Source organism: Meles meles, chromosome 17, assembly GCF_922984935.1.
Source record: "Meles meles chromosome 17, mMelMel3.1 paternal haplotype, whole genome shotgun sequence".
Classification (NCBI taxonomy): domain Eukaryota; kingdom Metazoa; phylum Chordata; class Mammalia; order Carnivora; family Mustelidae; genus Meles; species Meles meles.
The window spans coordinates 462,099-488,186 of record NC_060082.1 but is presented as its reverse complement, the minus strand read 5'-3'; the positions used below and the strand labels follow the sequence as shown (position 1 = coordinate 488,186).

Below are 26,088 nucleotides of genomic sequence, written 5' to 3'. Positions count from 1 at the left end.
AGGTGATTTATCTTTCCCTAAGACGAACATTTCCCAGATCCTTCCTGCTGACAATAAGAGAAGCAACTCCCATCTTTTTTTTTTTTTTTTTAAGATTTTATTTATTTATTTAGCAGACAGAGACCACAAGTAGGCAGAGAGGCAGGCAGAGAGAGAGAGGAGGAAGCAGGCTCCCTGCTGAGCAGAGAGCCTGATGAGGGGCTCGATCCCAGGATCCTGGGATCATGACCTGAGCAGAAGGCAGAGACTTTAACCCACTGAGCCACCAGGCGCCCCAAGAAGCAACTCCATCTTATATCTTATATATATATATATATATATATATATATATATATATATGTATATGTATATGTATATATGTATATACACATCTAATATATATATTCTATATGTATCTATATTCTATATGTATCTATAATACATCTAATATATATATTATATACAAATACTTCTTTGTGTTTTTAGATTTTGTGATAAAGTATTCCTTAATTGCTATATTTGAGATAATACTGTGCAGAGATTGGCCCCATGTCTTGAACAGACTAATGATTAGCCCGGTGCCTATAGGCATCTAAATTCTCTGTTAAAACCACAGCCAAATATTTACTAGATTTTGTACGGCAAGTGAGGACACTTTACCAGAAGGGACTTGAATGATCTTTGCAGAAGTTGTTTCTTGAGAAACTCAGTTCATTCACTGAAAACTTAACACTCTGTTGACCTTAGAAGTCCCATTGAGTTTATAAAGTGCCTTGGCTCCATTAGCCTTAGTCCTTTCCTTCCTTACTCAGTGGGATCCTTCTTAATACTTTCAGTTCGCTGGTTTTTAAGAACACAAGCACTATCAATGATCAACTCATATAGTAACCCCCCAATGGCTAATGTCAACATTTATCATAGGGGGAAGGAAAGTAGATTCCGATCATACTCTTACTTAGGCGTGCTTCCTGATTTTCCTCTTATAAGCCAACAATACATTGTGGTCTCTTATAATGGCTGCTCTTGTTACATTTATAAAGTATCTTTCATGTCTTACAGAGGTGGGATTTCCCCTGGAACACTATACACTGGAATTGCAAGATGACAGAGTTGCATGTAATTGGTCTCTTCCTGGGAAAGTGGCTTTACTGGATGAAAAAAGAGCTATGGTGACTGCTGTCCAACTGGGCCAGACCAACCTTGTCTTTGTCCATAAAAGTATCCTTTTCAAGTTTTGGCTGTCAGTCTGTTTCCCTGAGCATGCAAGACATGTTCCTTGGTAAAGTAGTTTGTTAAGATTATGCTTATTTTGTATAAGTTTTATTTTTAACAAGGGACTATAAATTATTATTGTCAGAATTTCTAACAAAGGGAAGGTGAGGAAAAGAATAGTTGGAATGTGGCATCTGTTGACTTCGATGCTTATTTGCAACCTCAGTGAAATTATAATTAGACTGGGAAAAGCAGCTTAAAGAAACTTCTGTGAATTTTGTTTAATTTGTTCGTTCCCATTTCCACATGAATATTTTAGAAAAGATGGTGTGGTATTGTGTGAAGTAGATGCTTAATTAATTTTTGTTAAATTGAGTTGAGAGTAATTTTTAAAAATTCACTAAACCTGGGTGCCTGGGTGGCTCAGTGGGTTAAAGCCTCTGCCTTCTGCTCAGGTCATGCTCCCAGGGTCCTGGGATCGAGCCCCGCATCAGGCTCTCTGCTCAGCAGGGAGCCTGCTTCCCTTCCTCTCTCTCTATCTGCCTCTCTGCCTACTTGTGATCTGTCAAATGAATAAAAAAATCTTAAAAAAAAATTCACTAAACCTGCACTGTAATGACTGAACAAAGAGAGAGATTTATTTTTTTTAATTAATTAATTAATTAATTTTATTTATTTGACAGAGAAGAGGTCACAAGTAGGCAGAGAGGCAGGCAGAGGGAGAGGAGGAAGCGGGCTCCCCACTGAGCAGAGAGCCCGACGCGGGGCTCAATCCCAGGACCCTGAGATCATGACCTGAGCAGAAGGCAGAGGCTTAAACCACTGAGCCACCCAGGCGCCCCAAAGAGAGAGATTTAGAGCTCTGTTATAGTCAAAGAAAACAGAACGAAGGTTTATTTTATTTATTTTTTAAAGATTGTATTTATTTATTTATTTGTCAGAGAGAGCACAAACAGGCAGAGCTACAGGCAGGCAGAGGGAGAAGCAGGCTCCCCGCTGAGCAAGGAGCCCAACGCGGAGCTCGACCCCAGGACCTGGGATCATGACCTGAGCCGAAGGCAGCAGCTTTACTGATTGAGCCACCCAGGCGCCCCAGAACGAAGATTTAAACAAAATTGAAATATTTGGACTCCATTTCTCAGTGTTTGATTTTGAAATATGTCCTATTTTTGAATATTTGAATCTGAAAGAAATTAATTCATTTAGCAAATATTTACTATACTCCTACAATATGCTCAGCATTGTTCTGAGTGCTGGAGAGGTGGACTGCTGGTTTACTCCGGGTAGTTACGGAGGCTTCTGTGAAAGGCAGCCTGCAACGATGGGTCATGCGGACACCTGGGTGAAAGAGCTCCAGGGGGTAGAGAGAGCAGTTGCCGAGCGGTGCGGCGGAGCGTGTCTGGCATGGTTAAAGGTGAGCGAAGACGGCAGTGGGACGGAAGTGCCGAGAAGAGGGGCAAAGTAGGAGCGGTGGGGGAGTTGGGGAGGGAGGGAGTTATGTGGCACCTAGTAGGCTAGAAAAGTTCAGTATTGCTTGTATAGTCATATTAGCGCCTTATATTACTTGTCTAAAACATATTAAGGAGGGTTTTGGGTCCAAAGTTGTTTGTTTTTTTAGTCATTGTAAGGTGCACAGGACATTGGTCAACAGATATAATAGTACGTAGGAAACTAACTAAGTCGTTCAATATTTGAGCCCCAGCTGTGTGTCCGGTGCTTCCCTGAATTCCCCAGGCAGACTTATATGACCTCCCACCCCAATATTCTCAGGTCATATTGTTATTTATTCCAAAGTAGTAGATATTAAAATACAGTATACTTGGGCGCCTGGGTGGCTCAGTGGCTTAAAGCCTCTGACTTCGGCTCGGGTCATGATCTCAGGGTCCTGGGATCGAAGCCTGCATCGGGCTTTCTGCTCAGCAGGGAGCCTGCTCCCCCCTCTCTCTGCCTGCCTCTCTGCCTGCTTGTGATCTCTATCTCTCTGTCAGATAAATAAAATGCAGTATACTTATCTATTTATATGTCTTCCTTGAGGATATGGATGGTGCTATTCGTAGTTTCTTCCAGCACCTAGCTTAGGGCGACTGGTGGCACTGTTCTAGAGATTGCACAGAGAACAGGAGAAGCAGCAGGTTTAAGGGAAAAGAAAACTAGCTTACTTTTTCACAAGTTAACCTGAAGTTCCTGTGGGATAGAAATGCCAACAGATATTTTACTTTTATTTTTTAAAAGATTTTATTTTATTTATTTGAGAGAGAGCATGCGCCTTAGAAAGCACGAAGGAGGGGGGAGAGATAAAGGGAGAGGGAGAAGCAGACTGCCCACTGAGCAGGGAGCCTAAGGTGGTGCTCGATCCTAGGACTTCTGGATCATGACCAGAGCCAAAGGCAGGCACCCAGGCGCCCCCAAAGGGTATATTTATTATGCATCTGGAGGAGAAAGTCTCAGCATGAAGAGGGATCTGAGAGATCCGTTTGCAGATAGGTGACAGTTGAAGGTGTCGGAGACAAAAATCACTGAGAGTACAGAGTTAAGATGAGAAGAGGAGCAAAGACCAGCTTTTAAGGTTCATATGGAAAAAGAGGAATTCTTTTGTTTTTAAGATTTTGAGAGAGGGAATGAGTTGGGTGGGGGAGGACAGAAGGAGAGAATCTTAAGCAGGACACTGCGCTAAGTGCGGAGCCCACACAGCGGGGCTCAGTCTCATGACCCTGAAATCATGACCTGAACCGAAATCAAGAGTTGGACACTTAACCTACTGAGCCAGCCGGGTGCCCCAAGATGTGAGAACTTTTATGAGATAAGAGAAACTTGAACATGACTGTAAGGTAAACAGAAAGATAGCGCAGATGTGGGAGAAAGGAGGGTCATTGGATGATAGAGCAAGGTTTCTGCGGGGTAAGAAAATGAGTTTCAGAACACATGGAAGGATTGGGTGGAAGGTCTCTTATTCTGACAACGGAGGAATGAATTAGTTTAGCGATCTGTCCAGATCTGTTTCCTCGTCTGCAAAAGTGGAGGGAATGTTGTGTCTTTGAATTTCCTTCTAGCTCTTACATTTTATGAACATTACATTAGAGTACATATCAGAACCAAACCTAGATTGCCACAGAGGTGCCTGTACAGTCTCTAAAAGATTTGTTTTAATGACTAGATAAAAGTAATCTTTAATTGACATGTCAATTGTTTGCATATCAGTAGCTCATTTGGATTTTGAGGCAGTTTTAAAAGTTTGATCCCTCAAGTGGATTAAATACTATTTTACTTCCATTATCACAATGGATTACAGTAGTGATAAATTGTAATCTAGTGCATGGCTGAATTACTGCGCTTCCTAAATTAGTGTACTTAGAATGATTGTTTTCTGTTCAGTTATCTCAGTTATATATTTTTTCTTAGCGTTTGGGTGTGGTATATTTTAGAGAGGGAAGCATATTCCAGGAAGTATATTCCTGATTCTGGATAGGACAATAACAGACTAAGTTTGTATTTTTGCTAGAATTTAACTGAAGGGGTAGTGGGTAATATGGTGTCTAAGTGACTAGCAGTATCTTTCATGACAAAGAGAAAACATTTGGTAATAAAGATTTACTGTAGATAATGGAAAGTCAACTAGTAACTTTTAAAACTGTCTGCAGAGCCTGAGGCAGATTGCTGGGCTGGATGGCAGGTCACTCCCCTCCCTCCCTGTCATCACCGCTATCCATTTCAACAGCCAGAGTGATGCCACTTTGTCCTGCTTTCCATGATGGGCCCCTCATGTAAGAATTTACTTGAAGGGGCCCTGGGTGGCTCAGAGGGTTAAAGCCTCTGCCTTCGACTCAGGTCATGATCCCGGGGTCCTGGGATCGAGCCCTGCATCGGGCTCTCTGCTCCATGGGGAGCCTGCTTCCTCTTCTCTCTCTCTGCCCGCCTCTCTGCCTACTTGTGATCTCTGTCTGTCAAATAAATAAATAAAAATCTAAAAAAAAAAAAAGAATGTACTTGGAGAAAGAGTTCTACAGCTAAATGAATACTAAAAGCATGGAGAGTTATCTTTTTGTATCATTCCATCTTCCTTAAATTTGAAATTCAAGAAACCTGATTCCTATTATGACTGAGTTCCTCAGACTTTTCTCAGAAATGTACACATTCAAGTTTTTGCTTTCCAAAGGATAATAAAAGATAGGACTTTTGTTTGTTTCTGTTTGTGCATTTATTATTTTTTTCTTCAGTAGCTCACATTTGTCTTTTCACCCAACTCTGATTCATATGATTTCCTTAAGCAAAAATTAAGATGTCCATATGCGATCCGTGTCTGGACTCCCAAATTGCACCATATATGTTGTGGAGCCTGGATTTTTAGGTATGTATGTATGTATGTATATATTTTTAGAGAAAAGTTGGGGGAAAGAAGAGCAGATAGAGAGGGAAAGAGAGAATCTTAAGTGGGCTCCATGCCCAGCTCAGAGTCCAGCTCAGGGCTCAATCTCACAAGCCTGAGATCACGACTTGAGCTGAAAGCAAGAATCAGTCGCCCAGCCGACAGAGCCACCTAGGCGTTCCTGGAGTTTCAGGTGTTTTGGATAATGATTTTCAGAAAGCTGAATAGCTTTGACTATATCATTAAAATGAGTGCATTAGAAACTAGGGTACTTCTTGAACCTTCAAAATTTAACTTTCCTTTGACATGTTTTCTCACATCGTTATGGTTCCTTGCTGCCTGCAAGAGTGAAACATCTTGAAACATTGTGAAAAAATATGAAGACCTGTGTGGTACAATATTGGGTTAGAAAAAGAGACTTCATACAAAGAGAAAAGAATACTGATGCCCTTAGGTCATATCAAACTGGTCTGACTGAAAGAAGCTGAAATCTTGCCTGACACAGTACGAATGAGCAAAACTGTGGTTTGTTTCATATACAGATGTGAGGGAGAGTGTTTCTTTATACTTGAGATTAACTAAATTAAGCCAGGAGCTTTAGAATTCCAAATTATTCAATTTGATGGAGGGAGCGAAAGGATCAAGCTTAGAAATAATCTCCATCTGGGGCGCCTGGGTGGCTCAGTGGATTAAGCCGCTGCCTTCGGCTCAGGTCATGATCTCAGGGTCCTGGGATCGAGTCCCATATCGGGCTCTCTGCTCAGCGGGGAGCCTGCTTCCCTCTCTCTCTCTGCCTGCCTCTTTGCCTACTTGTGATCTCTCTCTGTCAAATAAATAAATAAAATCTTTAAAAAAAAAAAAAAAGAAATAATCTCCATCTATTTCTTTTTTAAAAAAGATTTTATTTATTTATTTGACAGAGATCATGAGTAGGTGGAGAGGCAGGCAGAGAGAGAGAGGGAAGCAGGCTCCCCGCTGAGCAGAGAGCCTGATGCGGGACTCAATCCCAGGACCCTGAGATCACGACCTGAGTTGAAGGCAGAGGCTTAACCCACTGAGCCTCCCAGGTGCCCCTGTATTTTTTAATTCATTGTAGAAAATGAACATTCTCTTCTGATGTTTTTCATGAGAGACAGAGAAGCAGAGGGAGAAGCAGGCTCCCCAAGGAGCAGGAAGCCCGATGCGGGATTTGATCCCAGTGCTCTGGGATCATGACCTGAGCCGAAGGCAGACACTTAACCATCTGAGCCACCCAGGTGCCCCAAAGGTGGCGGCAGCTTGGCCCAAAGGGCAAGGTTCCACCCAGACTTGAACTGGGATTGGTGGAATCAGAGTCCAGAGTGCTCACCATTAAACCATGGAACCGCCGCCTCTGATATTTTTGTTGCTTGATTTATATACAGGTTTCACAGTTCAGCCTGGAGACCGATGGAGTCTAGAGGTGGGACAGGTGTATGTCATTACAGTAGAAGTGTTTGATAAAAGCAGTACAAAGGTCTATATTTCAGATGTGAGTGTCTCTTGTATTTTTCTAGCCCCATGTATAGATAACGTCTTGAGTGGGCCACCATTTGGCTAGGAAGGCTTTCTTTTTTTTGCTTCCAGACTTTTAAAGTTACAAAAAATAAAAAAAAAGTTACTACTTTATTAGGATTATTAAATAGTTCTGTCCTTTAGGAAAGCTAAACTGAAAGTAAAATATATAATTCAGTCAGAATTCTAGGAAAGAGTTGAAGGGTAGGCCAAAACATTTTGGAGGGTGTCTCATTCTAGGACTCCCTCGGAGCTGGTCACCTGTTTGGCAGGGTGCCGGAGCAGTGAGGCCCAGAGGACAGCGCCGTGCTTACTCTCCAGTGCCCTTTGGAGTTTTTCCCTGAGAAAATGTTAGCTTATGGAATGGCAAAAATTATACCAAAATTTATATAAACTTTGACTTTTTTTTTTTTAAGATTTTATTTATTTGACAGACAGAGATCTGAAGTAGGTAGAGAGGCAGGCAGAGAGAGAGGGGGAAGCAGGCTCCCCGCCAAGCAGAGAACCCAATGCGGGGCTCTATCCTAGGACCCCGAGATCATGACCCGAGCCAAAGGCAGAGGCATAACCCACTGAGCCACCCAGGCGCCCCGACTCTATTTCTGATCACTTGCCATTAATGGATCGTTCAAGTACCATTTTAAAATCACATCTTTCCAACTTAGCATTTCCATGAGGAGAGCAAAAGTTTTGTTTTTATTTATCCCCAGAGTGCATAGCCACACTTTTAATTTTTTTAATGCTTTGGGATTAAGATGGCTGTCGGGAAAAAGCCAACATCTCAGTTTTGTGTCGCTGTTGGGCTGATTCACAGAATCTCAGGATCATGTACCGGTTCCAAAGGGAGTACTTTGAGGAGCAGCTCACTACTGTGAATGGGTCTTACCACGTAGTCAAAGCCTTGAAAAGTGGTGTCGTGGTGATAAATGCATCCCTGACTTCCATCGTCTACCAGGTAGGAATTATAAGGACAGTCTTTGGATCCCCCGAACACCGATGAGGCTGGGCTGGCTTACTGGTTTGTAGGCAGACACACGGTCTGTCCCACCCTACCTTTCATAAACTTGAAAAAGGAACTGACGACCGGTACACTCGGTCGTTCGTACCCGTGCAGATTCTCTGTTGCCGTCTTTTGTTATTGCTCATGTCTGCATTTGTGCTCATTGTGTAGACATGCCATTTGAGGTTCCTTTAAAAAATTATTTCGTGTGTGCATTTCCATGTGTTGTCAGGCTTACGTAGAATACTTTCTAGTCTGAAGATCCAAAATGTTAATATCAATTTATTTAACCATGCCACTAACAGTGAACTTTTTGCATTTCCATTTTTTCACTCTTATAAATGCCATAACTGAGTTTTTTTTTTTTTTAAGATTTTATTTATTTGATATATAGAGAGAGATCACAAGTAGATAGAGAGGCAAGTAGAGAGAGAGAGGGAAGCAGGCTCCCTGCTGAGCAGAGAGCCCGATGTGGGGCTCGATCCCAGGACCCTGAGATCATGACCTGAGCCGAAGGCAGAGGCTTAACCCACTGAGCCACCCAGGCGCCCCCATAACTGAGTTTCTTTGTATAATTTTTTTCTTTTGGTTAATTTTCATATGGCATAATGCCAGAAATGGAATTATTGGGTAAAAGGATAAAGTATGAATCTGTTTCTACTGTCTCTAAAATGCATGAGTTTCTGGTTTTGTTTTGTTTTGTTTTTTATTTGTGTGAGAAAGAGCACAAGCAGGGAGAGTGGCAGGTAGAGGGAGAAGCAGGCTTCCCACCAAACAAGGAGCCTGATGCAGGACTTGATCCCAGGACCCTGGGATCAGGACCTGAGCCAAAGGCCGACACTTAGCAGATTCAGCCACCCAGGCATCCCAAGTTTCTGGTTTTTAATAGCCTGCCATCTCCTAGACTTCCTTTTTTTCTATGGATCTTTTCATCTGGTTGTTTAAGATAAAACCCCAGGGGTGGTCCTTGACTCTCCCTTCCCCTCACCTGCTACATTTAGTACAATATTGAATGCCATGTCAGTTCTCAATATCTCTCAAACCCATTTCTTAGTAACTGCACAGTGTCTTTTTTTTTTTTTAAAGATTGTATTTATTTGAGAGACAGAGAGAGTGAGAGAGAACATTGAGCAGGGTAAGGGGCAGAGGGAGAAGCAGATTTCCTGCTGAGCAGGGAGCCCAACGTGGGGCTCAGTCCCAGGACCCTGGGATCATGACCTCAGCAGAAGGCAGACACTTAACCAACTGAGTCCCTAGGAGCCCCGAGAAATGAACAGATTTCTATATGTTAATTTTGTATTCTGCAACTTTACTAAATTCACTTATTAATTCTGGCAGTTTTTGGTAGAGTCTTTTGAGTTTTCTGTATATAGTATCATGTCATCTGCAAATAGTGAAAGTTTTACTTCTTCCTTACCAATTTTGATGCCTTTTCTTTCTTTCTTTTTTTAAAATTTTTTAAAAGATTTTATTTATTCACTTGAGAGAAAGAGAGAGTGAATGAGAGAGAATGAGAGGGGAGAGGGTCAGAGGGAGAAGCAGACTCCTGGGTGAGCAGGGAGCCCGATGCGGGATTCAGTCCTGGGACTACAGGATCATGACCTGAGCTGAAGGCAGTTGCTTAATCAACTGAACCAGCCAGGCACCCCTAATGCCTTTTTTTTTTTTTTAAATATTTTATTTATTTGACAGAGATCACAAGTAGGCAGAGAGGCAGGCAGAGAGAAAGGAGGAAGCAGGCCTTCTGCTGAGCAGAGAGCCCGATGCGGGGGGCTTGATCCCAAGATACTGGGACCCTGGGACCATGACCTGAACTGAAGGCAGAGGCTTTAACCCACTGAGCCACCCAGGCGCCCCACCTCTGATGCATTTTGTTTCTTTTTGTTGTCTGAATCCTGCGGTACTACTTCTAGTACTATGTTGAATGGAAGTGGTGAGAGGGGTGCCTGGGTAGCTCAGATGGTTAAGTGTCTACCTTTGGCTCAGATCATGATCCTAGGGTCCTGGGATTGAGCCCTGTGTTGGGCTCCCTGCTCAGCTGAGAACCTGCTTCTCCCTCTCCCTCTGCCATTTCCCTTGCTTATGATCTCTTGCTTGTGTGTTAAACCTCTCAGACAAATAAAACCTTAAAAAAAAAAAAAAGTGGTGAGCGTAGGCATCCTGGTCTTGTTCCTGACCTTAGGGGAAAAGTTCTGTTTTTCCCCATTAAAGATGATGTTAGCTGTGGGTTTTTCATAAACAACCTTTATTATGTTGAGGTATATTCCCTGTAAACCCACTTTGTTGACGGTTTTTATCATGAATGGATGTTGTACTTTTTCAAATGCTTTTTCTGTGTCTATTGAAACAATCATATAGTGTTTTTTTTTAAGATTTTATGTATTCATTTGAGAGAGAGAGTTGTGAGTGGAGGAGGGGCAGAAGGAGAGGGTGAATCCTCAAGCAGACTCCCCACTGAACATGGGGCCTGACGTGGGGCTCAGTCACACAACCCTGAAATCATGACCTGAGCTGAAATCAAGAGTCAGACACTTAACTGACTGAGCCAAAGAGTCAGACCCTTAACTGACTGAGCCACTTGGGCGCCCCTCATGATAGGAACATTTACTTACTTCGTTTATAGAAAGAAACTGGTTGAGTAATTCATTACACACCATTTGCTGATGCTTTGAATATGAATGGATTATAAAAATAGTCCTTATAAAATTTATTTTGTTCCTTTTTTCCCTGTTCTTATAGAATAAAAATATTAAGCCTATAAAATTTCCAATCATACATCAGCAAGAAGTGAATATTTATTTTCCCATCAAGCTTACACCCAACTTTCTGGCGTTTCCTCATCATCCTATGGGAATATTATATCGGTATAAAGTGCAGGTATGGTGTCCTATTATATGAGAATTTACAAAGAGATAAGTCAGTTTCTCTGTTAATTTAGTTTATTGAAATTTGGTTAATGTTAATTTTTATTTCTCCCTGATCCTAATAATATAATTCAGTTTCTGGTGATAACAAAGTCATGTTCTTAAATGCTATTATAGTAAGACTTGCTGTACTTTCCGTCTCTCTTCCATGTATCCTTTACTTGGGACTTTGTAAGGTTTTTGTCAAGCTCCCCTGTGCTCTTTTTGACATTTTGTGATACTTCCAATTACATAATGTCCTTTTATTTATTTTTTTTAAAGATTTTATTTATTTATTTGACAGAGAGAGAGACAGATCACAGGTAGGCAGGGAGGCAGACAGAGAGAGGGGGGAGCAGGCTCTCCGAGGAGCAGAGAGCCAGATGCGGGGCTCGATCCCAGGACCCTGGGATCATGACCCGAGCCGAAGGCAGACGCTTAACCCGCTGAGCCACCCAGGCGCCCCTAGCTTCTTTTTTTTTCTTAGAGTTTTATTTATTTCAGGGATCTGTACACCCCACATGGGCTCATACTCACGGCCCTGAGATGAGAGTCACATGCTCTTCTGACTGAGCCGACCAGATCCCCCGCATCACAGCTTCTTCATATGCCCATAAATCATGTGTTATATAGTTTTTATATTATTATTATTATTATTTATTTTTAAGACTTTATTTATTTATCTGAGAGAGACAGAGCATGAGCTGAGAGAGGGAGAAGCAGACTCCCTGCTGAGCAGGGAGCCCGATGCAGGGCCTGATCCCAGGACCTTGGGATCGTGACCTGAGCCGAAGGCAGACACTTAACTGACTGAGCCACCCAGGCGCCCTATTTATTTCTGACTTCTTATTTCACCAGATTTTACATCTTTACTTAAATTCCATTTTCCTCCTTTGGCCGTTAAACGTAAAGTTCTGTTTTTTCACAGGTAGAGGGCGGCAGTGGCGACTTCACTTGGACCTCTTCTAATGAAGCAGTGGCCATGGTGACCGCTAAAGGAGTGGTGACTGCAGGTCAGGTCAGGGGGAACAGTACTGTTTTGGCCCGAGATGCACAAAATCCCTTTCGATATGGAGAAATTAAGGTAAGCAACTCTCCAAAGAGCCTTATTATCATACCCTGAGGCACTGCTGTCTTAAGTACAGAACATGTTTCAAAGTCTTTCTAGTCCAAATTGGGTATTTGAACATGATACTTAAATTCATTCTGGAAGTGCATCTTGAATACTTCTGGACCTGGGTTGAATCTTGCTTTACTTAATAGCACGTTTCTGAATGGGTGTTTTTGTCTCCTTGTCTCTAAAATGGGGATAATGATAGTATCTACTTCAAAGTGTTATTGTCAGAAGAAAATGAGATAATGTTTTACCTCGTTGCTTGGAATATATTCAATACTTAATATTATCTATTTTTGTTATTGTGTTTTGTCATTATTATATATATATATGACCTTCATAGTAACTTTATTTCTGGTCTCATATTTGTCTATCAGTCTTGTTTCTAAAAGATTGAAAACACCTTTCACTGTATTATATAACCACATTACTGTTTTTTGCCCACTTCTAATATATGTTTATGTATGTTGTCGTTCCCTGAAAAACTTAGTCTTTTGTTCAGTGAACATTTACGGAGTACCCTTAAGACATATCCCACCGTGCCAGGTATCATAAGACGTTTAAACAAACATAACATACATGTCTACTTTAAAGAATCTAAATAATTTTTTTTAAGATTTCATTTATTTATTTCACAGAGAGAGACACAGCAAGAGAGGGAACAGAAGCAGGGGGGAGAAGGAGAGGGAGAAGCAGGCTTCCTGCCGAGCAGAGAGCCCGATGCAGGGCTCCATCCCAGGACCCTGGGATCATGACCCCAGCCAAAGGCAGACGCCTAACGATTGAGCCACCCAGGCGCCTCTAAAGAATCTAAATTCTAATAGGAGGTTCTAGTCACATGAAGTTAAATAACACTTTAAGGAAATGATATGAGTTCTTTTAAAGCAGTATATGATTGAGAGCTACTTAAATTGTATAATAAAAGTATTATTAGTTTATAAAATAAATATCATTGTAGATGTGACTAGTCAGAGACTGTTATGAAGAGATGAGAACTTGAACACAAATTTTGAAGGACAGAGCAAAACTAAGACCTAATGGTCAACGTCAAAATGCTAATTTTTTGATCAAGTTTTATCAGAATACAACCGACCTCATTCATTTATATATGGTCTCTAGCCACTTTCAAGACACAACTACACAGTTGGGGGTTGCCACAGAAACCATGTGGTCCCCAAAGCCTAAAATATTTGCTGTCTAGCCTTTTCCATAAAACATTAACCTTAAAAACCTGTGTTCGCTCTCCACTGGTTAGTAATATGGTAAAACTTGTGTTTAGAAAGTATCTAATTATTTTTTCCATCTGACAACTGAATTTTTTTTAAAGATTTTATTCATATATTTGTTAGAGAGAGCACAAGCAAGGGGGAGAGGCAGGCAGAGGCAGAGGGAGAAGCAGGCTCTTCACTGAGTGGGAGCCCAACACGGGACTTGATCCCAGGACCCTGGGGTCATGACCTGAGCCAAAGACAGACACTCAACCGACTGAGCCACCCAGGCATCCCGAACATAACTTTCTTGAAAGATTAATTTCTTTTCTCTCCAGATATATGTCCTAAAATTGAACAAAATGGAGCTGTTACCATTTCATGCTGATGTGGAGATCGGCCAGATTATAGAAATCCCCGTTGCAATGTACCATGTAAATAAGGAGCACAAAGATGTCATCGTGTTCACAGACTGCTCTCATTTATTGTTGGATCTGAACATGGATAAGCAAGGAGTCTTTACTCTTCTCAAGGGAGGTAAGAGTGCGCCTTTTTTTTTCTCCTTTCCTCGTCATTGAATGAGAGGACCAATCATTAATTCAGGAAGTACAAATTATAGTCTAAATTCACACATTACCTTTCTTTACAGTGCTTTTTTGTATTCTGTCTACTGCCTCATTATAATGTAATTTAGAAACAAAAGTCCACCAGTTGATGGTGCGCCTGGGTGGCTCAGTGGGTTAAGCCTCTGCATTCGGCTCTGGTCATGATCTCTGGGTCCTGGGATCAAGCCCTGCATTGGGCTCTTTGCTCTGCAGAAAGCCTGCTTCTCCCTATCCCTCTCCCCCCTGCTTCTGTTCCCTCTTTTGCTGTGTCTCTCTCTGTCAAATAAATAAATAAAATCTTAAAAAACACACAACAACCCAGCAATTGAATAACATGTTCAGAGAAGTGTTGTGGCTATTCCTTCAGCTCGTATGAAGGTATTGAGCTCTTTTCCTCTTTCTTTTTTTTTTTTTTTTAAGATTTTATTTATTTATTTGACAGAGAGAGAGATCACAAGTAGGCAGAGAGACAGGCAGAGAGAGAGGAGGAAGCAGGCTCCCCGCGGAGCAGAGAGTCCGACGCAGGGCTCGATCCCAGGACCCTGAGATCATGACCTGAGCCGAAGGCAGCAGCTTAATCCACTGAGCCACCCAGGCGCCCCTCTTTTCCTCTTTCTTTAAATATTTCGTACCTCTTTCTAGGATGGATATGGTACCATTCTTAAATTTGTTCGAAAAGAGTATCTTTTTCTAATAAAAGGAGAATGTGAACAAGCTATCCCTAAAGACCAGCATCATTTCCTGTGACTGAATAGCATGTGTGACCCTGACTACTGTTGTTCTCTTATTAGTAATAGTAGTGGTAGTAGTATAAAATATTCACTCAGCCTTTGCTATTTGCTAGGCTCCGTTCCGAATACTTCTCATATATTAGCTCTTTTAATTCTCACAATGCATCTATAATTCGGACTTCGGCCTTGCCCTTGCTAAGTAAAACACCTCTTTCCTCTTCTCAGTTCTCAAGGTGTGTCTCCTAATTTTTAGGCCCTCATTATCTCTCATCTAAAATATAACAGGATCCTCCTAACTGTTGCTCACCTTTGATAATCTGTGGCTACAAAATGGACCTTCATGAAACTCACCTTTTTTTTTTTTTTTCTTTTTTAAAGATTTTATTTATTGGAGCGCCTGGGTGGTTCAGTCTTTAAGCATCTGCCTTCAGCTCAGGTCATGATCCTGGGGTTCTGGGATCGAGCCCCACATCGGGCTCCCTGCTCAGCAGGAAGCCTGCTTCTCCCTCTCTCTCTGCCCCTGCTTATGCTCTCTCTCTCTGTGTCAAATAAGTAAATAAAATCTTAAAAGAAAAGGTTTTTATTTATGTATTTGACAGAGAGAGAGCGCGCACAAGCGGGGGAGTGGCAGCAGAGCGAGAAGCAAGTTCCCTCCTGAGCAAGGAGCCTGTTGCGGGACTTGATCCCAGACACTTAACCATCTGAGCTACCCAGGATCCCTGAAGCTCACTTTCAGTGTTACTTTTCCTGTTCAAAAAATATGAGAGGTTTTTCATTGCCAGTGGAATAGAGCTGAAATCCGTTTAGTTTAATGTTCAAGGTCTCTACGAGATAACCCGATTTACTTTCCATAAAAAAGGGCTACTTCATACTTTGGCTTCCTTCATATACGGCTCCAGCTAAACCAACTATTTGAGGTAAAATTTCCTGTGTAGTCTTTTATGTGCTCACATGGGTCTTGTTTACATTTCTGTCTTTGCTTAGTCATCAGTTTGACAGACTGTCTTCTCCATATCTACATCTTCCTCATCTCTCCAACCAGAAGTAATCTTTCTGTTTTCTAGATCTCTATACTGCTTACCATGTTTGACTAATCCCTTAATTTATGTAAATGTTCAGTCTCCCCTCGGAAAGTATATACGCCTTGAAGTTAGGACCTTCGCTCGTATTTGTATCCTCACTGAACACAAAGCTGGGTCTTACATGGTATGTATCTGTTAATAGAAGCGACCGGTCTTTGTATCAGTTTGACACAAACAACTGGGGCCTAGCAGCGTGAGAGATCAAGATTTTCTTTTTCAAGATTTTATCTATTTATTTATTTGACAGGGGAAACACGGCAAGAGAGGGAACACAAGCAGGGAAAGTGGGAGACGGAGAAGCAGGCTTCCCGCTGCCAAGCAGGCAGCCCAGTGCGGGGCTGGATCCCAGGACTCTAGGATCATGACCTTAGCCAAAGGCAGATACTTTATGACGGAGCCACCCAGGCGCCCCAAAATGGTTTTTAATGTATTAAAATTCTTATATTTCTGTAGACTGATCCCCTTGAGAACTGACTGCTTATTATCCTAATGAAGTCATTTTGTTTGATTTGCAGGTATTCAAAGACCTGGGCCAGCACACTGCTCTAGTATACATATAGCAGCCCAGTCTCTGGGCCATGCCCTGGTAACAGTGAGTGTGGCTGAGTCTGACGAGCACTTGGAGAGCAGTGCCACATTTGCTGCTTATGAACCCCTAAAGGTGAGACATTTCCTGGGAAGAAATTGACATATCTTTTCATGGAACCCACTGTGTCCCCTTAAGAGGCTTCCCAGCTCTCTGTGATGTCTCTTAAAGATCAGCTATGCTCGTGGTCCCTGTGTGCCTGCTCTGCCATCAGACCTGAGTACTGGGGGGTTGACTCCCTCACGCTTCTGCCGCAGGAATATCTTTAAGCTGTATCGCGACTTGGACATATTCTCTTTTATTTCTTGAAATATAAAATATGGGTAGTAAAGTATGTAAAGCACACTAATCCCAAGGTGCAATTTGAATCTTTACCTGTGTGTATATCCCTGTAAACACAACCCTGAATAAGATACTGAATATTAGTATGGCCTCTTTTGAAGAACTCTGAAAGAAAACTTTATTCAGAGAGGGACGTTACTTACCTTTAACCTGTATACTTAAGGATTTTCAGCACGACTATCATTATTTAGGGCCCTAAGCATTGGTCCGCTATAACTGGCACACTATAACAGATGGTAGTTCAAAACAAAAGTAGAGCCTTTTGTTTGCCTTCATATTTGAATCATTCAGGAGCTAAAACTGATATCTCCAAGTTCTTGCTGATAGATACTGATACATCCTGAGTCAGTGTTTCTTGGGATAAGGAGGCACCCATAGGGGGAAAAATGAACACTAATGAAAGAAGCAAGGTACATTATTAATTTTAAAATTTGCATTTCAAGTTGGCCTTATTGCACATTACGTAGCGTAAGTATGAAACATACGGTTCAAGCATATTTCATTTGTTCTCAGTGGATGAATCATCTTAGTTGCCTAATTAAGTGAAAGTACTTGGCTGTGGCTCATCGTCGTTTCATTAGATTTTATTCTATGATTATTCTGAACATTATTTTGTATTTATTGAGTGTCCACAGATCGGGTTTCCCCTGGTTGAAAACCGCCCTTAAAGGAAAGGAAGTAAAATGATGATTTTCCTTTTCTATGTAGTGCTTTGGTCATATATTTTTCCCTTTACCTGCTTAAAAGAATATGTGTTTTCCATCTTTGTTATCAATATTATGTTTCAGTACGTAGTATAGTTCTCAATTTGTCTTGTACATATCAGTCCAGTTCAGTTGATGTGGTTAATTTTGGACCATGTATCTAGGAAAAAGGAATAACCTCTGTCTTGCTTTCTCAGGGAGGCCTTCTGTGAAACTTCTCATTCTGTTTCTTCTACTACAGGCTTGTATGGCACACTGTACTATGCCTTTTAGTGATGCCCATTATACTCTATCTACGTCAAATCTGTCTTTCCCAAGCCATGAGCTCCACTGTGAGGCAAGACCTTATTTGACTTTTTCTTCCTATATCCCCAATGGGCCATCAGTGAATAGTTGTTGAATTGAATTATATGTACATTATTTAAGAGAATACTGCCATTAGACATAGCAATGTTTAATTTTAATAGTATTCAATAATAAATATGATTGACTAGTTCAGGAAAGATATACTGGCATGATTTGTATATATTTTTAATGATTGCTTAACTCTGTACTTCATTTTACAACTTAGTCACTGTTGTAGATAGACACCGTGTGCCACATGAAAATAACCTATACTTTTATAATACTTTATTTTCCTAAAACAAGTTTGTTCATCTATAATAGCATCCAAGTTCTCTGTATACTGGAGTGAATAATACCAGTCTTGACTCCACCTCTTAGGTGGGAGTTCTTTGAGAAATAGGGTGAAGCGTATAGATGTATTATTTTATTGTATTTTAAGGGCGCCTGGGTGGCTCAGTGGCTCAGTGGTCCTCTGCCTTCAGCTCGGGTCATGATTGGGTCCTGGGATTGAGTCCTGCGTTGGGCTCTCTGCTTGCCTCTCTGCCTACTTGTGATCTCTCTCTGTCAAATAAATAAATAAAATCTTAAAAAAAGTTATTTTATTGTATTTTAAAGATTTTATTTATTTATTTGACAGAGATCACAAGTAGGCAGAGAGGCAGGCAGGCGCCTGCCTTATTTTATTTTTTAAAAATATATTTATTTATTTGTTTATTTGACAAAGATCACAAGTAGGCAGAGAGGCAGGCGGAGAGAAAGGAGGAAGCAGGCTCCCTGCTGAACAGAGAGCCCAATGCGGAGCTCGACCCCAGGACCCTGAGAGTATGACCTGAGCCAAAGGCAGAGGCTTAACCCACTGAGCCACCCAGGCGCCCCATATTATTTTATATTTTTAGGACAAAATTTCTTTGTTAACTTAATAAAATACCATTTAATGGATAAATTCTTAGAAACATGCAGTCTTCCTGGGGCACCTGGATAGCTCAGTCAGTTAATTGTCTGACTCTTGATTTTGGCTCAGGTCATGATCTCAGGGTTGTGAGATTAAACCTCATGTCAGGCTCTGAGTTCAGTGGGGAGTCTGCTTGAGATTTTCTCTCTCCCTCACCCCACCCCCCCTTTCTAAAATAAATGAAAAAAAAATTTTTTTTTTTTTTTTAAAGAAGGAGACATACAATCCTCCAGAACTGAATCAGGAAGAAATAGAAAATCTGAACAGACTGATTGTTACTAATGAAATTGAATTGGTAATCAAAAAATTGCCAGCAAACAAAAGTCCAGGGCCAGATGGCTTCAGAGGTGAATTCTACTAAACATATAAAGAAGAGGTAATAGCTCTTCTCCTCAAACTATCCCCAAAAAATAGAAAAGGAAGGAAAGCTTCCAAATATATCCTACAAGGCCAGCATTACCTGATACCAAAACTAGACAAAGACACCATGAAGAAAGAAAGCTACAGGCCAATGTTACTGATGAACATAACTGCAAAAGTCCCCAACGAAATATTAGCAAACCACATACAACAGTATATTAAAAGAATCATTCACCACATTCAAGTGAGATTTATTCCAGGAAAGCAAGGATGGTTCAGTATTCACAAATCAATCAATGTGATATGCCACATCAACAAAATGAATGATAAAAATCATGATTATCTGAATAGATGCAGAAAAGATATTTGACAAAATTCAGCATCAGTTGATGATAAAAACTGTCAACAAAATGGATGTAGAGATAATATACCTCAACATAAGGACCATATATGATAAAACTACAGCTAATCTCATACTCAATGGTGAAAAATTGAGAGCTTTTCCTCTAAGATCTGAGAAAGACAAAGATGCCCACTCTTACTACTTTCATTCAACATAGTATTAGAAGTCCTAGCTATAGCAATCAGACAAGTAAAAGAAACGAGGGGCGCCTGGGTGGCTCAGTGGATTAAGCTGCCGCCTTCGGCTCAGGTCATGATCTCGAGGTCCTGGGATCGAGCCCCGCATCGGGCGCTCTGCTCAGCGGGGAGCCTGCTTCCCCCTCTCTCTCTGCCTGACTCTCTGCCTACTTGTGGTCTCTCTCTCTCTGTAAAACAAATAAATAAAATCTTAAAAAAAAAAAAAAAAAAGAAACAACAGGCTTCCATATTGGTATAAAAGTTAAACTGTCACTTTTTGTAGATGACCTGATACTATACATAGGAAATCCTAAAGACACCCCAAAATATACTAGAAGTAATAAGTGAATTAGTAAGGTTGTAGGATACAAAATTAATACCCAGAAATTGGTGATATTTCTATACACTAATAATGAGGTAGCAGAAAGAGAAATTAAGAAATAACACCATTTACAATTACACCAGAAGGAATAAAATACCCAGGAATAAATTTAACCAAGGAGGTAAAATACCTGTACTCTGAAAACCATAAAACACTGATGAAAGAAATTAAAGATGACACAAACAAATGGAAAGATATTCTATGCTCATGGATTAGAAAAATTAATATTTTTAAAATGCGCATATTAGCCAAAGCAAATCTATAGATTCAACACAATCCATACCAAAATGCCAACAGCATTTTTCACAAAACCAGAACAAATAATACTAAAATTTGTATGGGACCACAAAAGACCCCGAATAGCCAAAGTAATCCTCATAGAGAAGAACAAAGCTTGGATGTATCACAATCCTACATTTCAAGATACGCTGCGGGGTGCCTGGGTGGCCCAGTGGGTTAAAGCCTCTGCTTTCCGCTCAGGTCATGATCCCAGGGTCTTGGGATCGAGCCCCACATCGGGCTCTCTGCTCAGCAGGGAGCCTGCTTCCTCCTCTCTCTCTCTGCCTGCCTCTCTGCCTGCCTCTCTGCCTACTTGTGAGCTCTGTCTGTCAAATAAATAAATAAAATCTTAAAAAAAAAAAGATACGCTACAAAGTTGTAGTAATCCAAACAGTATGGTACTGACATAAAAATGGACACATCAATAAATGGAACAGACTGGAGATCCCAAAAATAAACCCGTGATTATATGGTCAATTAATCTTCAGCGAAGGAGGCAAGAATATCCAGTGGGGAAAGGACAGTTTCTTTAATAGATGGTGCTGGGAAAACTGGACAGTGGCATGCAAAGAACGAAACTGGACCACTAACACCGTACACAGAAATAAACACAAAATGGATTAAAGACCTAAATGTGAGACCTTAAACCATAAAAATCATAGAAAGAGCATAGGCAGTAATTTCTCTGACATCAGCCATTGACATCGAACATTTTTCTAGATGTCTCTGGAGGCAAGGGAAACGAAAGCAAAAGTAAGCTATTGGACTACATCAAAAGAAAAACCTTTTGCACAGTGAAGGAAACCACCAACAAAACAAAAGGTAATCTATGGAATGGGAGAAGATGTTTGCAAATGATATATCTGTTGAGGGATTAATGTCCAAAATATATAAAGCACTTATACACCTCAACACTAAAAAAAACTTGTTTGATTAAAAAATGGACAGAGAACCTGAAGAGACATTTTTCCAAAGAAAACATACAAATGGCCAACAGACACATGAAAAGATGTTCAAGATCACTCAGCATCAGGGAAATGCAAATCAAAACCACAGTGAGAGATCACCTCACACCTGTCAGAACGGCTGCATTAAAAAAGAGAAGAAAGAGGGGCACCTGGCTGGCTCAGTGGGTTAAAGCCTTTGCCTTCCGCTCGGGTCGTGGTCCCAGGGTCCTGGGATCGAGCCCCACATCGGGCTCTCCACTCGGTGGGGAGCCTGCTTCCTCCTCTCTCTCTGCCTGCCTCTCTGCCTACTCTACTCTGATCTCTGTCAGATAAATAAAATATTAAAAAAAAAACTATTTTATGATCCAGTAATTCCACTACTGGGTATTTAGCCAAAGAAAATGAAAACACTAAGAAGATGTCTGTGCCCCTGTGTTTATTGAAGCTTATTTACAATAGCCAAGATATGGAAGCAAGCCATCTGTCCATCAGAAGATGAGTGGATAAGGAAGATGTGATGCGTATGTACCACAAACACAGAGGAATATTATGCAGCTACAAAAAAGAGGTCATACCATTGTGCCACCATAGATAGACCTAGAGGGTATTATGGTAAGTGAAATAAGTCAGGCTGAGAAAGACAAATGGTTCTGTACAGTTTCACTCATATGTGGTATCTAAAAAAAACAAACAAACTTTAAAAAGCACAACCTGTCCTATCAATACAGAGAACAAACTGATGGTTGCCAGATTGGTGGGGCTGGATAGGCAAAATGGGTGAAGAGGAGGGGGAGACACAGTCTTCTAGTTATGGAGTGAACAAGCCATGGGAGTAAAAGTCACCACTAGGGAACATAGTGGTACTGTACTGCGTGACAGGTGGTAGCTGTACTGAGCACGGGTAGCAGAGATGTTGAATCTCTGTATGTGTGACACTAACAACATTGTGTGTCAGCTATACTCAGATTTAAAAAGTAAAATATTCATTTAAAATGTCTATACAGCTACTTGTACGTTTTATCTGCCCAACATTGTACTAAATCCATTAAGGAAGAGACATTCTCTTTTATTTTTTTGTTTTTTATTTTTATTTGTTCTTATATATATTTTTTGAAGATTTTATTTATTTACTTGAGAGAGAGAGAGAGAGGGAGGGAGAGCACAAGCAGGCGGCCGCAGGGAGAGGGAGAAGCAGACTCTCCACTGAGCCGGGTGCCCGATGCAGGGCTCGATTCTAGGACCCCAGGATCGTGACCCGAGCCAAAGGCAGACACCCAACCGTCTGAGCCACCCAGGTGCCCCAGACATTCTTTTTTTAAATTTAGGTAGAAGATGCTTTCTTCTCTGAATAATTTTATATAACCAGAAAGCATAAGAAGAATTAATACACTCTGAAATGTGAAACATTGGACATATTCGACCAGCATTAGGAGATGAACTAGTGTACAAATGAGTAGTGGGATGAGTATTGTAGGAATTCTGAGGATGTGGAAGTGGCTGTGGTCTGGGATGTTTTGATATTAATGGGTGAGGTGTCACACAAGTCAGGCCTGACGACAGGTAGGTCGTTCTGAATTCGTCTCTGAATACAGAGGTTGAGAAGCATCCAAGTGAGAGGCATTGTGTACATGTCTCCTGACTTGGGTGTTAAGTCTAATGTCATTTTCAGCAATCAGCTAGTTTTCACTTTAGAAAATTGTTGAGTTCCCTGACCAATCAAGGGTTTCTTTGAATGTCATCAGGCTGTTAACCCTGTAGAGGTGGCTTTGGTGACCTGGCAGTCTGTGAAGGAGGTGGTGTTTGAAGGGGGCCCCCGCCCATGGATCTTGGAGCCCTCCCGATTCTTTTTGGAGTTGAGCGTGGAGAAAACAGAGAAAATTGAATTAACAGAAGTCTGGCTGCCGGCTAAGAGAAAACAGAACCAGTACATCTACCGGGTCTTGTGCCTGGATTTAGGGGAACAAGTAAGTAGGAAAAACATCTTTTTCTAACATTGCTTTTAGCAGTAATACCCCGAGCCTTTTTTGCTTCTAGCCATTCCTTTTCAGATTCTAATGGATTTCATTTAGAGACTGGTTAGGGAAATTCCTTTTTTCTTCCAAATTTTTATTTAAATTCTAGTTAGTTAAAACCGGAAAATTCTGATTATTGATTAGATCTGTGCAGATGAGATAGTAAGTGTGTTGCCCTTTATCAGTCGAATTAGTTTTATTATTTTAGAAGCAGTGATTGACCCAGCCAGGTGCCCCTCAGAATTAGATTTTTTAATATTCTCTTTGTTTATAAATTTCCACGATACCCTTGTTTCTCTTAGCCACATGATTCTGAACTGTGATGATTATCGTGTCCAAAGGGATCTTGAATAATTCTGACACGTGTAGATTGGAACAACTGACATCAAGTTTCTACCCACAGTTGCCTCTTGCTCTGCTGTTTCTTTAAAGGCTCTGACATTCCGAATTGGAAATCACCCAAGTGTCCTGAACCCTAGTCCGGCCGTGGAGGCTGTGCAGGTTCGCTTCACGTGTGCCCACCCCGCCAGCATGGCAGTGACCCCAGTCTACGAAGTGCCGGCTGGTGCCCAGCCGTGCCCTCTGCCACAGCACCACAAGCAACTGGTAAGCACTGTGTTTCCGTCTGCCTTGATACTGGGGTCTTCCACGCCTTGGAGAAAGTATAGCTTTTGCCTTATGAAAGTGAAGGAAGTATTTATTTGTTATTCTTTCTCTGACAGTGTCTGTAAAGAGATCATTAAACTAGTTAGGACTGGCTACGCTTGGTGACACTTTACTTTGCTCACTGCACCCGGGGAGGTAGCCTGTAAGTGCGGCACTGAACAAAGAAGATGTCTCTCAGCTTCCAGATAGTTTGGGTAGTATCTTCCCCTACCAGACCTTTTATTGCCATTTTTGGTAATTAATAGAATTTATCTCTACTCTAAACCCACCATGAAGAGTAATGATAAGCAATAATGTGACTAGTAGGGATTGAGGAGTAAATGAGTTTTCTTTTTTTTTTTTAGATTTTATTTATTTATTTGACAGACAGAGATCACAAGTAGGGAGAGAGGCAGGCAGAGAGAGAGAGGAGGAAGCAGGCTCCCTGCCAAGCAGAGTGCCCGATGCAGGGCTCGATCCCAGGACCCTGGGATCATGACCTGAGCGAAAGGCAGAGGCTTTAACCCACTGAGCCACCCAGGCGCCCCGTAAATGAGTTTTCTAACCTAGAAACGAGAACAACAGACTGTATACTAAATGAGATCGACTTTAGTTACAAGCATAGGAGAATCGAAGTCCTTTCTTAGCCTATGCAGAACAGAATGATCAATTGTTCCTGTTTTACAGATTGAGACTCTTGAGACTCCTAGAGGTTGAGTAATTTCTCCGAAGGCATAAAGCTAGAAAATAGCATATCCTGTTCAACTCCAAAGCGCATGTTATTGACTTTTATATTATTCTTTTTACTATAAAAGAAGAAGAATATGAGATGCTACAGGTTAGGAACTCATTTTTTTTCAGAACTAAATTCCACAGGAAATATTATTTGAAGTTTATAAGCGATGTACTCTTTTTAATTTTTTTACTTTTTTAAAAAAAGATTTTATTTATTTATTTATTTGACACAGAGAGAGCGATCACAAGTAGGCCAAGAGGCAGGCAGAGAGAGGGGAAAGCAGGCTCCCCCCTGAGCACAGAGCCTGATGCGGGGCTCAATCCTGGGACCCTGAGATCATGACCTTAGCCGAAGGCAGAGGCTTAACCCACTGAGCCACCCAGGAGCCTCGATGTACTCTTTTAAAAAAGATGTGTTTAGTTCAGAGAGAGAGAGAGCATGGGGGGAGAGGCAGAGGAGGGGGGAGAGAGAAACTCAGGTGGACTCAGAGCTGTGCATGGACCCCGGCACCATCCCACAGCCCTGAGATCAGACCTGAGCCAAAACCAAGAGTCTGACACTCAACAGACTGCACCATCCAGGTGCCCCTATAAATGATTTGCTTTTTAAAAAAACACTTAGGGGGTGCCTGGGTGGCTCAGTCATGAAGCATCTGTGCCTTCGGCTCCGGTCATGATCCCAGGGTCCTGGGATCAAGCCCTGCATCTGGCTGCCTGCTGGGACCCTGCTTCTCTCTTTCCCTCTGCACACACTCTCACTCTCTCTCTCCCTCGCCGTCTCACAAATAAATAAATAAAATCTTTAAAAAGAAATAACATACAAGTAAGAGTTTTGCAGCCAATGCCAACTGGTCCAACTCCAGAATATTTTCATTTCCCCAAAAAGAAATGCACACCCAGTAGCAGTCACTCCCCATCCCCCACCCTAGTCCCTGGAAACCACTGTCTGTCTCCGTGGATTTGCCTGTACTGTACGTTTCATGTAAGTGGAACCCTATAACATGTGGATGCACCCTTTTGGGTCAATTTTTTAAATTTATTTTTTTAATAATGTTTTCTTTCTTTTTTTTTTTAAAAGATTTTATTTATTTACTTGACAGAGATCACAAGTAGGCAGAGAGGCAGTCAGAGAGAGAGGGGGAAGCAGGCTCCCTGCTGAGCAGAGAGCCCGATGCAGGGGGCTCGATCCCAGCACCCTGAGATCATGACTTGAGCTGAAGGCAGACACTTAACCAACTGAGCCACCCAGGGGCCCCTCTTTTGTCAGTTTGTAATAGAGTTATTCAAGTTGTACACGTTTTTCATATATCCTAAGTACAGGTCTCTTTTCAGAGATCTGATTTGCAGAAATGTTCTCCCATGTTGTGGTTTGTCTTCACTTTCTGGATGGCGTCTTTTTTTTTTTTTAATATTTTATTTATTTGACAGAGAGAAATCACAACTAGGCAGAGAGGCAGGCAGATAGAGAGGAGGAAGCAGGCTCCCTGCGG

At 41.4% G+C, this 26,088-nt stretch overlaps 1 protein-coding gene across 2 annotated transcripts in view; it reads left to right on the top strand.

Annotated features, from left to right (window-relative positions):
- Positions 1–26,088, top strand: part of NUP210L (nucleoporin 210 like) — a 75,667-nt gene that overhangs the window by 12,867 nt on the left and 36,712 nt on the right. For both annotated transcript variants that reach the window (XM_045982329.1, XM_045982328.1), the window contains exons 7-16: positions 1,039–1,197; positions 5,468–5,536; positions 6,958–7,064; positions 7,902–8,042; positions 10,827–10,964; positions 11,919–12,074; positions 13,651–13,849; positions 16,246–16,391; positions 22,949–23,170; positions 23,651–23,824. In XM_045982329.1, coding sequence (XP_045838285.1) covers positions 1,039–1,197; positions 5,468–5,536; positions 6,958–7,064; positions 7,902–8,042; positions 10,827–10,964; positions 11,919–12,074; positions 13,651–13,849; positions 16,246–16,391; positions 22,949–23,170; positions 23,651–23,824 — 1,511 coding nt within the window. The remainder of the gene's footprint in view (positions 1–1,038; positions 1,198–5,467; positions 5,537–6,957; positions 7,065–7,901; positions 8,043–10,826; positions 10,965–11,918; positions 12,075–13,650; positions 13,850–16,245; positions 16,392–22,948; positions 23,171–23,650; positions 23,825–26,088) is intronic.